The 14,369-nt window shown below is 41.7% G+C and overlaps 1 protein-coding gene across 1 annotated transcript; it reads right to left on the bottom strand.

Moving 5' to 3' along the window:
- Positions 1 to 4,690: 4,690 nt before the first annotated feature.
- On the bottom strand, positions 4,691 to 12,122 carry TM4SF1 (transmembrane 4 L six family member 1). Its single transcript, XM_067737529.1, has 5 exons — positions 11,823 to 12,122; positions 10,216 to 10,305; positions 9,980 to 10,125; positions 7,386 to 7,566; positions 4,691 to 5,560 (listed from the first exon to the last, which is right to left on the bottom strand). The coding sequence occupies exons 1-5, from the start codon at positions 11,997 to 11,999 to the stop codon at positions 5,546 to 5,548; spliced, it is 609 nt and encodes a 202-aa protein (XP_067593630.1). The 5' UTR covers positions 12,000 to 12,122; the 3' UTR covers positions 4,691 to 5,545.
- Positions 12,123 to 14,369: the final 2,247 nt, after the last annotated feature.

The raw sequence follows: 14,369 nt of genomic DNA, 5'->3' as shown, positions 1-14,369 counted from the left end.
AGCTTGGATACTGAGAACTGACACCATAAACCACTCCAGGGCTTACTGTTTATTAGGATTTTATTATTCCATAGTCTTTGTTAGCATAGCTTTACTATTCCAGGACACTCTTGCCCAGGCAAACAACTTTATTGTTCATTATAGGAACTTCCTGAAAGACCTATCATCTCGTCAATAGAAAACATCAACCGTTTCCATCTCAAGAGTCTTTGAACCTCTCACCTCAAAATTCTTGCCTTACTCTTCCCAACAATCCTAAAAGATATCATAATTCTTGTTAATCCTATTCAAGCCTTCCCATCAAAAGACTCACCTTAAACCAGAATTAAAATCTCAAATTCAACTTTTCCTTCCCCCTCCAACACACTACCAAAGGTCTTTCAAGGTGGTGTTCTCCCTGACGGCAGTAGGCAATACACTCAGCTTTGTCTTATGAACAGATTGTCCTGGTGATATGCCAGGAGCCAGCATTCAACAGCATAATGTGTAGTGAGAAAAAACAGACACCAAAAAAACATGCTTTATGCTTCAATTTATATTGAGTTCAAGAATAGGCAAAAATAATCTATGCTGATGGAAATCAGAACTGTAGCTACTCGAGAGGTACGTATTGCCTGGGAGACGACATGAGAGAGTTTTCTGGATGCTGGAGATGTCCTGTATCTTGATCTAGATGGTGGTTACATGAGTATAAACATATGTAAAAGTTCGTTGAGAAGTACATTTTGTGCGCATTTTACTGCATGTAAAAAAAGGAGGATTTAATAAAAGATTAAAAATTTTTTGTTAAAGTTCAAAATTTAATAGGTGTCAGAGATTATGGGGAGAGCCGACTGTAGTTTTTAAATTATTGCTTTAGTCAAGGGGTCGCCTTACATGACGTGGAGTCAGGTATTGTGAGAGATCCCAACATGGCGACCTCGGTTTTGCTTTCAAACCCTTCTAGGCATCATGTACACCTGAGACAGGAAAGGTCACTGCCATTGGCCTTGAACCCTGCACATGAATCGGTGATATTTGTACACATGTAACAAAGGAGGTTGTGGTGAGAATTAGCAGTTGGAACACACAGTCTTCCACGTACAGGATGCAACTTGTGAATATAGACATCTTGAAACAGCCCTTCTTAGGGACTTACAGTGTTACTCCTATAAAAACCTAATGTGTGGGACATTGCATAAAGGGACTCACCACCCCTTCCTCTATTGTAAGGATGTGGCTACATCAGTTAAGATTACATCCAGAATTGTGTTGACAAAACTGGGGGTAGAGACAGTGTAGATGGGTTCTGCTCTCATTATTTGTGGGATTCACCCATGTTGTCTCGTTTGCAGTAGTCTGTTCCTTTTAATTGCTATATAGTAGGAAAATGTGTGTACATATGTGGTGAGTGTGTGTGTGTGTGTGTGTGTGTGAGAGAGAGAGAGAGAGAGAGAGAGAGAGAGGGAGGGAGGGAATCTGTTTGATCTGTTCCAAGAATTAACATGAAATCCAGCTCCAGAAAGGCCTAGCAGACTTCTATAACTGCAGTCTTCAAAATAAGTATCTAAATTGACAAAGATATACACACACACACACAGAAATATTTCATGTGAAAAGGGAAGGAGGAACAATTTGTACTACTTTTGGGTAGGTGACTCAGTTCCTCTACTTGTTCAAACACGTTGGATCATTTTCACAAACCAGGCTGAGCCAAGTCCTATAAACCCACGCTGTTGTTAACCCTCCTCTCATCTCAGAAAAGTAAAATGAGGAAAATTCGGGCTGTGATACAAAATGTCCTGATAAAAGGCCAATGCTTAAAGTAGAAGTATTTCATTACTTTCATTTTTAAAATGAAAGAACAGATACGTATTTGATATTTATAAAACATCTCATTTAGTAGCTAGACGACGTAGATACCATGTACTTATGTTTCCCAAACACAGAGTGGAAATTATGGTTTTCCCCATAATATTTTTTAGCCTGTAGTCACTGCCAATCTCACCTGGCTCATCCCTCCACCTAACTGCAGACACAATTATTCTCCAGTGTTTACCATGGAAGGACTCCTCTGTTCACCCACAAGAACAATGGTTTTCTCATACACTTGGGAAGTGTCCTTTAAAGACTGTGGACTGTTCCCTGAATTTTAGGAGCTGAATCTTTCTTTTCTCTTTTTTGTTTTCTTCCCCAAAATAGTATATGTTTATAGGAGACACTTCAGCAAGTATAGATAAGCAAAATGAATCAACACAAAAATCACCCAGAATCTGATCCAAATTACTTTTTAGTGTGTGCATATATTATAAATATAAATATGCATAATATTTTACTGTGTTGACTACATTTTATCAAACCAGTTCCTTGTTGTCAGACATTTAAGCTCTTGTCATTTTTCTAGGTATAAACAATACTCCCAAAATTATCCCTGGAAACTGAACATCCTTGATGATCCTCTTAAAATAAAGGTCTAGGGTTTCCCTGGTGGCGCAGTGGTTGGGAGTCCGCCTGCCGATGCAGGGGACATGGGTTCGTGCCCCAGTCCGGGAAGATCCCACATGCCGCGGAGTGGCTGGGCCCGTGAGCCATGGCCGCTGAGCCTGCGCGTCCGGAGCCTGTGCTCCGCAACGGGAGAGGCCACAGCAGTGAGAGTCCCGCGTACCGCAAAAAAAAAAAAAAAAAAAAAAAGGTCTAAAGGTAAAAATATTGGGTTAAAAAGGATGGGCAGACTTTCTAGATTGTCGCTTTTCTGAAAAATTGCACCAAATCCCATACCCGTTCATACTAGGGTAAGTGTCAGAGGAAACGTAATCAAAGAGATCTCACACACGTACAAAAAAGAGATTGTAGTGAAGGTACCATTCCATCAATTTCCTTAGATTTCAATTCAAGAGATTTCCTTTATGCAGGTGGTTATTTGCACATCTGGTAAGTACGGTAAAATGATCCTCAGAAGGAACTATCTAACCTTGAGGCCACGTGTGCTCTTCAGGTGATTCAGTTTCTACAGAAATTTTTGTTTTTATGTTGCCAGGCGATGATAAGCTGTTTCGGTACAATCCCTGAGGGAATTTCCAGCTGAATTGAGGGGTTTAGACTATTACAGACCCAGAGTGTGAGCTATGAATAGAAATAAACTAGGGTAGAAGGGAACTTGTGTGAGCTATTTCCTCTGGACAATGGCAATGTCTACTGTGAAAGGATTTACAAACTAGAGGAAACGTTGAGTCACTCAAATCTGGGCTCTGATGGAGATGACTGAGGTCACAGGGGTCTGTCAAAGCTCCCTTTGGTGGGCGGAGAGTCTGAGTTCCAGTATTGAAGGAGACAAGACTCCAGCACCTGGGCAGGGGCAGCAGAGGAGGTGGAGGGGGCCAAGGAAAGAAGTGGGTTTTCATGTTAGACTGACCTGGATTTAAGCATAGTCTTATCACTTGCTAAAGATGTGGCCTTGGGTAGACTACTTAACCTTTCTGGTCTTAGACTCTATACAATGGAGACAAGTATCCCCTACTTGGGCTGTTGAGAGAGTTCAGTGAAATAATGTGTGTAGAAACGAAGTACAGTAATTGACACAGAACTCAATAGTTGAGTTGCTATTATTACTATCATGGTTAATAATCATTATTTCCATTTCCTTTGAGGACAGATTTAGGAGGGAAAAATGCTTATGACTGATCATTATGCCTCTTTTTTGGATGCACGGGTTCTTAACCTGGTGTCTAAGAACTCCTAAGAGGCCCATGGATAGATATCTGTGGTGGGAGGAGGTGTTAAACTTGGATGGGAAAAAAATTTGTCACGGTTTTTATTAACGTCTAATGAAAATGTAGTATTTCCTTTATTGTGACTGCAGGCTACCAATCACAGCAGTATCAGCAACACTGATTGTCCTTTGAACAACAACACAAAATTACACATCTTTTCAGTATCACATTAAAATTGTTGCATGTATCTCAAAATATCATTCAATTGGAATCATATTTCAAAAGTACAGTAGTTCTTAGACTCCCCCCTCCTTAGCCCACCGCTAGATCACACGTGATCATTGTTTTCCAGTCTACAGATGTTGGTGTGATGGAGTTGCCTATCAAGACAACTATCTTATAATTTTAAAAACTATTTTGATAAAATAGTCATATATCTGGGTTTACTTTGTCGTCCTATGTCTTTGTTTTATGCATTTTAAACAGTATTCCTCAAAGGAGTCCATAAGCTTCACCAGACTGCCAGAAAGACAGAGGCAGGAGACCTGGCTCTTAGGAGGAGTTCTGCTGTCTAACAACCAGTGAAGCTTCTTTATTCACTAGTTTGCCTGTTGCATAGGCCAGTAAACTCCAAAAGCTGACAATTTCTGAAGACAATTCCCAATAGGTCAGGGGATCCTGTCACTGGAGAGAGCCTAACGATAAAACAGATGTAAGATATCGAGAGAAAATGTCTGTTACATTCCTCAGGAGCTGGATGTCTGGAGCACCCAGTGGAAAGGAAGGTTGCCTAACTAAGATGATGGCCCAAATGCAAGGATAGCAGAGGAAGGTGGAAGAGGAGGGAGAAGATGAAGAAGAGAAAGTAGGATAAAGAAACCAGAAGACACAAAGCCCCTAGCAATGGAGACCGTACAACCTGCAGACTGGAAAAAAAAAAAAAAAATAGGAAGAAAAAAGGAGGAACTTGGAACAAAGGATGATGAAACTAAACAACAAAATGGTAGTGAATACTTTATTTGTTGTATTTAAACAAGCAAATTGGGGGGGGTGGTATTTCCTCATGGTCCTCCCGCCCTTCCTCCCCCATGTTCCCATGATGCTGATCAACTGCTTTATTCCGTTCCCCATCTTTCTTCTTGTCCAATTATCCAGGCCTTTCTCTTTTTAAATCCATGATCCTCAGTCTTGTCTTTGAAGGACGAAAAGCTTTCCACGTGTTAGGAAAATTCAGGATCTGGTAGTCCTTGCGACAACTCGCTGCATGTGTATTTTGACTCATTCATTTGGCTTCGCGCATTCTCAACCTGTCCTCCCACGCCAGGTAAGTATCTGTCTCTTTTATAACACGAATCAATTCAAAAGGCCCCTTGTTAGAGATTTGCAGGCAGGCAAATGGGAAACACCATATAAACAGTGAAAAAATACATCTTTTCAGGTTGTTGGATTTTCTCCTTAACGGTCTTAAAAAAAGCAACTAGAAATCTTTCATTTCATAAACACATGCACATATAAATATTTACAATAGTAATCAGAATGTGATATTTATCCTTGTAATGTTTCTCAAAAAACATGACCTCGGCCAGAGTTTATCTCAGGTAGGCTGAGAACTGTCACTCAGTTTGTAAATTACCTCCAGAGTGTGGTTTATTTTCTTATGCCTAAAAAAAAAAGAATTTCTTTGCTAAGTTCAAACACTGACATCCCGTGAAGATGCCAGTCTTTACACACACTTATAAAAGTAGAACATGTGCTGTATGACACACTAGTACAAAGTTTTACAAATTATTACAAGTAAATTATATAAATTACAGTGACATTGAGGAAGATTGTAGTTTTATCTTGGGGTGGTTCTTCTAGCAATCATATTGCTGTAAAGAAAATGAAATAAGCATCAGGTTCTGATCAGGCTAAACAATGATGACATTTCAGTGCTTTAAATTCTTGTTTTAAGCAAACGTAAAGCAGACTGATCTCAGCTTCAGCAGAAGTTGGGTCAACAATACTGAGAGCTTTGACAGTGCTCACAAAATGTTTCCTAAACAAACCAGACTGTTGTCCTTCCCCAGTAAAAGCTGCAGAAAGAGGCCATGGAAACTGCAGTTTACGATGCTTGGCTGGCTTTGAATATGCTTGGGGTGGGTTTTTAATCTCAGGGATTTAAGAGATAATGCCTTGGGAGTTTCACACTGATGGGGGCTCAAGGCAGGCAACTTTTGAATTAAATGCTACAGAGTTACAGATTTGACTCATCTACATTAAAAACCTTGCTCTTTGAAACTGTCTTTTGTCTTACAAACAAACTTAACAGATCTGACCTGCAGTGTCTGGGAAGAAGCCTCCCTACAGTGACTCAGATGGGAAACCCAGTGGGACTCTTGGTTCCCCCAACTCAGAGGAGAGTGTCATTCTGCCGAACCACTACAGCAATTTTGGTCGTTGACACTTATGCCCGTCCCCTAGATGCACCAGCGCTGAAGTGCAGTGGGTTCTCACCTAATTTAAACTCTGCCTTGTAGGAAATTCAAGGCTAAAGATAGATTATTTTATAGTAATCCCAAGAGCATTCTTTGCCTCCCCCGCCGCAACCATATTGCCTGGAAACAACTCCAAATTGAAGGCTTTCCACGCCGCTGTTTTCTTGGAAATTTGGCAAGCTCCCAAGGCAATTATTAGTTTTGCTGTATTTGCCTGATAAGGAAATCTAGAATTTTATTTTAACTTCCCCTCAAAAATCGTAGAAAGTTTCCATCTATATTTGGCAAAGTTTTTCACGGTAGCGATGGGCTTTTTGTTTTCATTAGGTTTTGTCTTATTTTCAAAGAAAGTTAGGAGACCTTGAACCAGAGGAGTGAATGCTTAGGAAAATACAACTTAAGTAAGTTTTTCTTTATCTAATCCTGCTTTACAGAATAAGACATTAAAAAAAAAATTGGACCAAAGCTGGACTTCCATCAATTCAGTAATATATGTTTTTTAGGAAAATATAGAAACAAAACCTTTCCTTACTAACAAATGCGTATTTCTCCTCAAAATCATATCCCCAGGAAACAAGTGCTTCCTGGTTTTCTTTCACAGTGAAAGGCTTTTAATGAGCTGCTATTCAAAGGCTACTAGTGATTCTCTAGGCTTAGCTGTTTGAGCATTATTGTGACTCCTTATTAGGAAGGAACTGTAGAAAACCCAACAGAACAGCAAGTGCTGCGTACAGGTTAAGAGAAGGAGCTGTGGCACAAAATGACGCAGAGTTTGAAGCCTGTTACTTCCTTACTAGGTGATCTTAGAAATGTTGCTCAACCCCTGCATCATAGGCTTTTCTGGAATAGGGGTTTAGCACAATGCTTAGGGCCATGGATGATGGCTGTTACTTGCGTATTCTAGTTGGGAATGTGAGAGCAAGCAATGAAAGGACACTTCTTTTGTGTCTCTGCAACCAGAGCAGGGGCGGTGGGTTAGATCCTGAAGGGGCACTCTGTCTATGGGTGACATTGTTTTATATTCACAGGGCCAGCTACAAAAAAACCAAGATAACCCAGTGACTGTGACACTCAAGGAAGCTTACTATTGAGTGCAAAACTGAATGCTGTAAATGCTATGCCACAAAAATGGAATAAACACTGGTAGTTGGAGCAGGGTTTGATGTTGGCTTTTTTCTCTAGGGTGAAAACTATGGTGCATTTTTACACAGGTTCTTACCTGTTGGCGAGAGCAGCAATAACCACAGATGCCCCCAAGCACTCCATTTATTATTTGAAAGAGACATAAGATGAATTCAATTCCACCAAGTGCCAAGAGGATAGAAAACAGAGAGACATTCCATTCCACTGCATGCTTGGGTTCAATGCATTGGGACCATGTGGAGCTATCCAGAAGGTAACTGTGGATAAAAAGAGAAACTTCTGACATATGGCCACACCCAGTGGGATGTCTCATAAGCAGACTTTTTTGTGGTGTTCTTTCATTAATCAATAGATTTCTTCAATGCCCTATATCAGATTCTTCCAATCCAAGTCATTGCACGAAATGAGGAATTTAGCCCAGATCTTGTTGCCGTAATAAACAAGAAATTCAACAAAGATTATGGAACACTCGGTGTGGGTTAGACATCAAGACAGAGCTGGGGATATAATGGCCTGGGTTCTGTCCTGGAAAAGCATCACTTAAGAGAAGAAACAGTAGCTAATCTCAGTGTAACCAGTACACTGATCAGGTAAACCAAGGGTGAAGGGGCCATAGAGGAAGGACACCTAACTTAGGCCAGGGAGAAGAGCTGCTTATGCATCTAGTCCACAAGTCTGAGCTCCATGAAGGTAGGAACCAGACCTATTCATCATTGTATATCCAATTCCCAAGCCAGTATCTGACACATAGTAAGTACTCAACACATTGGAAAAGTCATCGAATGATGAATAACAATCCGAAGTCACTGTAAAATGTTAGCAAACCACACTGGGGTCATTATCTGAACATATATATTCTTCACGAAATAGGATTCAATCACGTGGGAAAATCTAAGATTGACTTAATTCCCCTAAGAGATCTGGTATCATTCTTTCCTTATCACTTCTTCCTACCACAACAGAACAAAAGGGCTGCAAATTAGAGACCTCGCTTTGGAATCGTTCATTGAGCCAATCAGAAATTCAATTTGTTGATTACATACAAAAAAATTCTGTTCTCCTGGTCCCGTCTTTCTGCATATTAAAGTGGAACAAAAATCTATAATTTCAGAACACAATATAAAAAATTTCTCTGGCTCCCCTTGGCTACTGAGCAACTAATCACTGGCTTGTTATTCCCCATATTGAAATCTCTGGACAAGTTGAAATTAGGAATAACACAGAAGCAGGAGGTTTCTTGCAGAAGCTGGGGTGGATCACGAGAGGGGCTATAAAATAATCAGCTATAAAAAAGTTGAATGATACTCTCACCTCTCCTTGGATTAATCATAATGTATTTTAGAGGTGGGTTTGTGCAGTAGATCATATGTTTTTGTATACATGTGTGACCAATTTGTACTGGTACATTCAGTACATTCACAACAAAGCATGAAAAGGATGAGCTGAAAAATCGTGATCAATAACAATTTTGAACACCAAAATTTCAAACTCCTGTGAGTGCTGATTTTCCTTCAGAAGCTACCATTGGGCTGTACCTGTTGAAAGCTAGTAGATAATATTAACAGCTAAGAATGGCACTGCTCATGCTGAGTCCGCTTCTGTGACAAATATTTTAGACATAGTATCTTATTAATCCTCCAGACAACTGCCGTTGGCTTTATTTTATTACAGATGAAATAACTGAGGTGCAGAGAGCTCAGTTCACCTTTTCCTGGTTACTGAGCCAGTAACTGCAGAGCTGAGATTGAGCCCAGGTCTATCTAATTCCATATTCATGATCTGATGGCTTCGTTATATGCTACAAAATTCATGGGAGACAAACATTCTTGAAAATACAAGGGCAATTCAAATTCATTATTCTTATTATTTTCACTCAGGAATCTCATTACTAAAGCTTTCAAAATTCAAAACAGAATGTCATTCATTTATCATTATGTACATCAGTTTCCATCAGCTATTTCTGTTCTTTTCTCAATAATGGATAAGAAATAAGTATCAACATAAAACAATGGAGCCACTTAAATTTTCCTGATGTTAAAGTCATGAATAAGATCTGTCTTATACAGCCTGATCACTTTAAATAAAGGATGTGTTATACACAGTTATTATGTTATATGTGAGTGTGTGTGTGTGTGTGTGTGTGTGTGTGTGTGTGTCTTGGGGGGGTAGTATGATTGACCCTGGGCTTTGGTTAAATTCATATGGTTTTCATCCATATTATATAAGGATTCCATAATATTTTCTTAGAAAATAGTAAAATTAGCCAATTGCTCTGGCATAGTATACACACTGTATAAGCACAAACTTCACAGCTAGGCTGCCTGGGTTCAAATCATGACTGCCATGTCTTAGCAATGTGACTTTGCATAAGTTACTTCATCTCTCTGTGCCTCCACTTCCACATCTGTAAAGTGGCTGCAATAGTGGAAGTCACCTCATACCGTTATCACAAGGACTGAGTCAGTGAATCCATTAAAAAGCTTCTCTGGGTCAGGGACTGGGCATTCATCCTCTGATACCCCTTGCCTAAATTGTGCCTGAGTTAGTGAGAATAAACCTGGTTGAGAGGATGGATGAATGAATGGTTGATGCCTTTTTAGTTGGATGGGTTTACCACTATACACACGTGGTGGATAAGAATGTGCGACCTGATGGGGGTCAATCACTTACCCTCCCTCCGTGCTGGCAAAGGTGTAGTTCCATTGGCCACTGGCATCAAGACATCTTGGTCCCTCCGCTAAGCCCAGAGCTGCCACAATGACGCAGTAGCCAGATCCCGCAATTCCGATGAGAGCGGCCAGTACAGAAGAAAACATCTAGGGAAAGGAGGATCACCAGAAGTGAGACACAGAGCGTTGCAGCTACCTCTTAGGGACCACTTCCCCACCCGGCGCAGGAAAACCTACCGCGCATCTTTTGCCGCAGTCTTCGTGGCCGCCACAGCCGCAGCAGTCGTCCTGTTCCAGCCCCATGAAGATGAATGCTGGCAGGAACATCTGTTTAGAAAACACGCAAATTAAAGTCATTGTCTTTCCCCCGGTCCATAGGGTCAGTCAGGCTCAGCATCTTTTGGTAAAATAGTTTTCTTTCTGACACTGTTGAATGTCTTTGGGTTAGGTTGACAAAATATCTCAAAGAATGGAAACGCTGAGGAGAGAAAAAACGCTCTAAAGGGTAATATCCCTTTGTTTTCATGTAATGTATCACATTAGGTAGGGTCAGGTTGTAGCATGGGAGGGGTAAAATAATTACCTATACATGTGTTAATCCGTAAGAGTTCATAACACAGTTCCAGAGGCAAACTCTGTTTGGAAACTATTAAACCCTGTCTTTTAAGTCTGTTGGTTTGTTTGTTTTCCCTTGAAAAGCATAGAAGATAACAACAAATCTTCAACAGAATAACTGAAACTTTTTTATAAACAAGAGAGGTGAAAGCTCTGTATAATAGAGGTGAAGTGCTTCTTTGAAGACACATTGCATGGTTGTAGCTTCACAATAAAGCTCTTAAAATAACATAAGTTTGAAATACTTTGAGTTCAAGATCAAAAGAAGTTTAAACAAGCAAGGTGTTGTCTTAAAGACAAATGATTATGAAATTAACTATACCTCAAAAAATAAAACAAAACAAAAACAGACCTGAGAACTAGTGGGGAAAAAAAAGACAAATGATTATGTTAACATGATGGTAATGCTTAAATTCAAAGCAGATTTGCCATACCATAGTTAGTGTATTAAGTCTAAGTATCTTTTACTTGACTAAGAAAAATGTTCTGTGTGGTATTAGCAATTCCATAAAACTTCTGTTCAAAATTCTCAATCCCAGCATTTCAAAGAGGCAAACTCAAGTTTGTCCACAGTATTTCCATGCTGTGGTTGAAACTAATACTTTCAGCTCCCAGGTTGGCAGGCAAATTCCTCTCACTTCACTTCAAAACAAACCTTGGAACAAACAACACATTCCACTATTACCTTCAGCCACTGACTTGCTGCTAACTGAAGGATTTTTCCTAAATGCCACACAGCAAGCTTACATAAAGGAGAAAATTTATAGTCCTTTCTCAATAGCCGTGCACTCACAATTCAATATTTTTCTCTGTCACTGATGCCTGAGAATAAACAGCAGAGAATTTGGATCCAAAACTCTGTTGATTTAGACAGAGAACCAGTGGACTTCTCCCAGCACCCCAGAGCAAAGGTTAAATGACTACCTGCTCCGGGACTAGAAACTATAGTTTTTCAAATCTGATTTAAAAGCTAGTATCTGTTTCTAGCTGTAAAGTAAGAGAGTTTAGCAAAAAAGTAGTTCACTTTTCATTGAAAGGGGATTTTGTAAAACAACATCTAATAAAATCAATACACTATATCTATCTCAACTTTTGTATCATCTGCTTTCAAAAGAAGAATGAACAAAATTCCTGGATTTGGAAACATGCCTCATAGAAAACTTTCTATGAAAACATCTCGTCTAACAAGAAACAATTCTTTAAGGCTGGAATGATTCTGAATGACTTACCAGCAAACCTCCTCCTATGATGCCAGAGAAGAACCACACAAAGTGGCTAAGATGGTCTTCAGAAGCGTACTTTGTTTCCCCATTGGGAAAGTACAGCAAAATATTAGCTACGATGCAGACGATGGCGAGCCACACCAGAGAATGTCCGATGCATCGTGCGCACTTCCCGTAGCACATAGTGGCAGAGTTTATTTTTTCCCCCTTCACCCTGCGCCTTGGCTCGGTGATGGTCCAAATCAGATGAGAGCGTGCCTGTCTGCGGAGAAAGCAAAAGACATTCTCAGCCCATTCCTGCAACCTCTTAAATACTCGGAGTTCTAAGTCACCGGGTGGATGAGGTTCTTGGCTTTCATTGGTCCTGATGGCAGGCTCCGGTTGGGGGCGGGGGCGGGAGTGGAGGACGTGGGGGAATGTCCCGCCCTTCAAATGAAATCCTTGGGACAAGCGAAACCAGGGGCAGGACTTGAGAAACCGCCTCAGTCATAGCAAGAGAGAAGATGATTAATCCTCCACAAGGAATTCACTGTGTAACTCCTTCGCAGGATTAAAAAAAATCCACAGGAAATTCTAATATAACTTTCCAGTAAGTGCCAAGCGTCCACAGCATGACAGCTCTGGTTGGGGCTGTGATTTTGTTCCATGCAGCTGTCTGGACAGCTTCCAGTCTGAGGGCTCTGTGTTCACTTTCACCTCTGCACCGATTTAATCCGAGACCTGGGGCAAGTCTCCTGAGCTCTGAGCTCGTTTCCTTATCTGTTAAAGGCAAGGTGTCCAAGCCATCACCCACGGATTTAAGGATGCTTTTGGGGAAAATTACAGAGCTGCCTTCTTTCCTCTGCCTCTGGTGTGCTCGGCAGGACTGCGCCTACTGTCCAGCCTTCCCGGACATCTGCCTCCAAAACAAATCTGGCACCACAACAAAGGTGGCATTAGTTAACACAAAGGGCTCAGGCACCGTTTTATTCCTGAGTACTGCTGTCAGGCGAAGGGTTGCCAGGAAGGTCTAAGGGAGGCCTAAAGTCTGGGAGAAGGATTAAAAGAATAAGAAAGAAAAAGAAAGGAGCGGAAGAGAAAGGAACTTGGCAAGCAGAGTGGGGAAACAAGATTGAGAGGGTCTGGAATTACTGGGAGAAACACACATGGTTGAGCAGGGCACAGGGGCAAGCGGTAGTCTACCAGTCAGATCTGTCGCAGGCTCCAAAGGCAAAGCAGAGAAAGGATGTTAGACTAACTTTCTGGTATGGTTATCTTGCAGAAGGAGGGATCAGATTCTGAATAAGTTTAGCCCTTGAATAGCAGGTGGCACCGGCCAGCTGGGTAGGGGGAGGACTGAGTGGCCAGGTGAGGCCAGGAGGACTGGAGGGACCCCATCACCAGGACAAAATGATGAGTACCAAATAGAGGCAAAAGGTCAAGGAGCTGTTCGTGCAAAAGAGGAAGGTGAGCCCCACTGGTGAATCTAGAAGCTCAGGCCGAGGCCAGAGTCTGAAGGATTCGGATCAAATCTAGAGGGCAGGACACGTACCAACACTGAGCGGCCAGCTGGGGTTAATGATGTCGGATCCAGACTGGGAAAAGGACCCAAGAGGAAGCATATGGCCTGAGTGTCCTAAGAAGGATGAGTACCCAGAGTGGCCTAAGAAATAGATGGATGGAAAACTGAGTGCAGACAGGGAAGCCTGAAACCACCCCCCTGCTCAGTTATAAGGAGGCAGGTATTCACAAGAACATCAACCCATCACCACCATGCATCCAAAAACCAGGCACGTGTGCCCTCTGTCCTGGCTGTAAGTCCTACTGGAAATGGGATTCCACTGGTGTCAGGGTCTGGGGTGGCAGTGCAGGTGAATGACTGGGTCCTCTGTTGAGGCATCGTCATTCTAACCCTCACCTCTGAGGACCTATCCCATAGATAGAGGTTAAAAAGTGGAAGAGAGACCCTTTGACGACTTTGCCTCCAAGTGCTTCAATCCCCTTCCTCCTTCTCTACCCCACCCCTACTGTCACTGGTGCAGGGAGAAGAGAGGGAGGGGGGCCTTGGAAAGAGAAAGTCTGGGGTGACAGCCCAGCTCTGCTCTCGGCCAGCTTTGAGCGTCAGGCAAGTCGCGTACATTCCCGGGACTCTGTTTCCTACTTGCTAAGACAAGGGGCAGGACTCAGTCAGTGCTTCTTAAGTTTCTGACTCTTGTAATGGTATGGACCCCCTCCCCAGAAAAAGAAATTGTATGTATATGCAAACTCACACATTTTTCTTTCCACTCCTGGGGGTTCACGGACTCCCTGAAGCCCGTTAGTGGATCCTTTCCCACGTTTCTCAAGGTGTGGCCTGTCCAGAGACCACTTGCGTGACAGAGGCAGATTCCTGTTCCCTTGCTAGACGTCCTGAATAGCAATTTACCAGGATGGGGTCCAGCCACCTGCATTTTTTACAATCATTTCAGATGGGTCTTATGTTCACTCAGGTTTGGGGATCACTGGTCCAGTCCACAGCCCAGGAAAGTCTCATTTGTATTAGACGTTCTCTAAGGCCACTGTCACCTCCAATGG

This window comes from Pseudorca crassidens, chromosome 5 (genome assembly GCF_039906515.1).
Source record: "Pseudorca crassidens isolate mPseCra1 chromosome 5, mPseCra1.hap1, whole genome shotgun sequence".
Taxonomy (NCBI): Eukaryota; Metazoa; Chordata; class Mammalia; order Artiodactyla; family Delphinidae; genus Pseudorca; species Pseudorca crassidens.
Note: the sequence above shows the minus strand (reverse complement) of the source record. Positions and strands in the feature narration are given on the sequence as shown.